The 3,094-nt window shown below is 40.0% G+C and overlaps 1 protein-coding gene across 2 annotated transcripts in view; it reads left to right on the forward strand.

Moving 5' to 3' along the window:
• Nucleotides 1-2,579, forward strand: part of LOC137971198 (uncharacterized) — an 11,680-nt gene extending 9,101 nt beyond the window's left edge. The window contains exon 4 of one of the 2 annotated variants that reach the window (XM_068817959.1): nucleotides 324-1,944. In XM_068817959.1, coding sequence (XP_068674060.1) covers nucleotides 324-1,191 — 868 coding nt within the window. In that variant the 3' untranslated portion in view covers nucleotides 1,192-1,944. Of the gene's footprint in view, nucleotides 1-323 lie in introns of both variants that reach the window. The other variant, XM_068817958.1, reaches the window with a different exon arrangement.
• Nucleotides 2,580-3,094: the final 515 nt, after the last annotated feature.

Raw genomic sequence — 3,094 nt, forward strand, 5'->3', positions numbered from 1 at the left:
CAACAGCTTCAAACATGCAAAAAGACTACTATTTGCAGATACAGTTTTCTGGTGCTCTTTTATTTTGTCTCTGAAGACTTTCGTAACTTCAGAGCTGTCATCGGGGCCCAGTTGTTCAAAAGCTGTTTAACACTAATCCCAGATGCTGTTCAAATGCTGTTCAATGCTAATATTCAGCAAAATATGAATATAGAAGAAATCAATCTTGAAAAACAAAAGTAAGCAAAAGAAACACACTAACTACACTAATCCTAGATTAAGTTAATCGGCTTTCGAACGACTGGGCCCTGGTCTTTAACATTTTTTCTGTTCTATACATGTAGGTACTACTGCTGTTTGTTCTTGGCCAGAATGCATTCCGCCCCCTTGATCAAGTTGGATAGAGAAACTTGCGGCATTATAGATGAACTCATTAACATGTTCTTGGAAGAACATTTACCCAGTGAAATTTCTGCTTGGGAAAATGAAAGTTCGTATGTTTGGATGACAATGGTACCACTCTTCCATCTTGCTTTTGCAGGAGGAATAGAAAGCCACTTTGCTAGAAAAGTCAATGATGGTTACTACAATCACGGATTGGTTTGCAAACCTCTTCTAAATACAAGCAAGTGTATTGTTGGAAGAAATCGTTTGGCAAATCTTGGACCCTATCAACAGGTAGCCCAGGCTACGATCAGTCCACAACTCAGTGCAGGCTGGGATACCTGTTCAGAGGCATCAAGTGCTTTAGCTCCACTCGAGTCTTCGTGTTGTGTTGTAAAGGAGTCAACATGTCAATCAATTACCTGTGGAGAAATGGTTGAAGACATGTTAAAAAGCAAAGGAGGCAAAAGTCGACAAATCACTGAGGTCTCTAACATGATGAGTGACAATGTATCAGTTAAAGGTCAAAGTTGTCTGTCAGCTTCACTAGGGAAAATTTTCACATGGCCAGGTTCAAAATCAACACAGGAACTAGGAATCTTTTCACTTGTGCACATGCTGTCCATTAAGGACAACCAGAAACTGGCGTTAGCAGAGAATCTTGTGGAATATTTGGTTTGTTTGTCATGGCAACTCAGCAGCGACAACACGAAGTACATACGCTGGAGCTTATCGAATTTTCAACTGGTTTCACCTCCTTCACTGAAGGTGATTGCTAAGTCAGTGCTTGCCTGTGTAAATGGCTTAGACATGGTGTATCACCATTAATGCTTGTCACTAACTTTAATACAGATGCAGTATTATTGCCCCAATTAACTGAGATAATTTAGTCAGTTACAGTGGTATAATTTATCATGTTGTTGTTTGGCAAGGTAGAGTAACAGGGAGGCTGGAAGCCACCTAATGAGAAGGACATCATGATAATATCTTGTATATATAAGCAATGGAGAAGCTCATGTGGACCTGCTATACCCACCCACCCATATAATCACAGAGGACAGCCACAACATCGGGAGCTTCATCCAAAGAGGGAGAGATCAATCGGTACCTGAGCCATACGTGATTAACCCCTTGACTACGGTAGCTCCTCTATTAGTGTCATAAAAACTAAGGATGGTCTATAGTTCTGAATTTTTTTCCTTGCTCTTGTTCATGTGGTAAGCACACCAGTACAGAACGCATGCGCATTCGTAAAATACATGTACGTATTGAGAAAAAAAAATGCAAATCCTCTGTTTGGGGTCCCCCGTGCTACTTTCGATCCAAAGAGGGAGAGATTAATCGGTCCCTGAGCCATACGTGTTTAATTTAACCCCTTGACTACGGTAGCTCCTCTGTTAGTGTAATAAAAACTAAGGATAGTCTATAGTTCTGAATTTTTTTTCTTGCTCTTGTTCATGTGGTAAGCACACTAGTACAGAACGCATGCGCATTCGTAAAATACGCATTGAGAAAAAAAGAATTGCAAAAACTCTGTTTGGGGCTCCCCTGAGCCATACGTGATTAAAACCCCTTGACTACGGTAGCTCCTCTGTTAGTGTCTCCTGTTCTTATTTGATTTAAGGGCGCGTTCGACTGACCCTATTCCGGAATAAGAATACGTGGTGTGATGATTAAAACGGTTTGTTTGGCGCCTTTCGAAGCAACAAGGATAATAACAATACGTTTAAAATAGCATTTTAGCAGGTGTTTGACAATTTTAATGTGAATCTCGTAAAAACGAAGGATTTTTAAATTGTATTCCATGTATTCCTCTTTCGGAATACGGTCAATCGAATGCACCCTAAAAGTTGGTGGAGCCAATAAAACTTCACCATTAGATCGGAGATCGTATAGTGATTTCTTCTTGATTTGATCTAGACTTTTTATGTAATAAGGTGATAGCAGAAACCCATAATGGTTGAAACGTGTAACGGTCCCTTGTTTGCTGGGAAACAAGCTTCTGGATATTCAATTCGCTAAGTACCATATTTGGAACAACAATAGCGAGGGGTTTCCAAATATGGTACTTAGCATTGAAACATTCAACCAATCAGTTCGCACTGAATATTCGGAAGCTGTGAACGCGCGTTACACGTTTCAACCCTTATGGGTTTCTGGTGATAGTCCATGTATTTCCTTGCAAGTCCTCAATAAAATTTGTATTTAATCCTTAGTTTTACTGGTAGCCAGTGTAGTTTGAACATCAACGGCGTGATACGACAGAAACGTGTAGAGTTACACATAAGTCTAGCAGCCATATTTTCCAAACGCTGAAGCATTTTAATTTGACCATCAGAGCATCCATAAAGAAGACTGTTACAATAATCCAATCGGGCCATTATCGTTGCCTGTGTTAGTGTACGAGCTGATTCATATGTGAGATGCTTCCTTATTCTCCTTATGTTGTATAGATAGAAATGTCCCAGAACGCACATTTTCGTTATATTGGTATCAAATTTCATGTTACGATCGAACCATACTTCAAGGCTCCTCGCTGTAGTAGTTGTTTTAACTTTAGAATGTCCAATTGTCATTTCATCAAGGGATACTTTGCCTAGTTGTTGTGGCGTCCCTATTGCCAAGAATTCCGTTTTTCCTTCGTTCAGTTTAAGTCTGCTTTGATACAACGCTCAGTCGATGTTATAGCTTCTGTCTCACCTAACCCACTGTCTGGCTCAAAAGACAAGTA

Source organism: Montipora foliosa, chromosome 9 (assembly GCF_036669935.1).
Source record: "Montipora foliosa isolate CH-2021 chromosome 9, ASM3666993v2, whole genome shotgun sequence".
NCBI lineage: Eukaryota > Metazoa > Cnidaria > Anthozoa > Scleractinia > Acroporidae > Montipora > Montipora foliosa.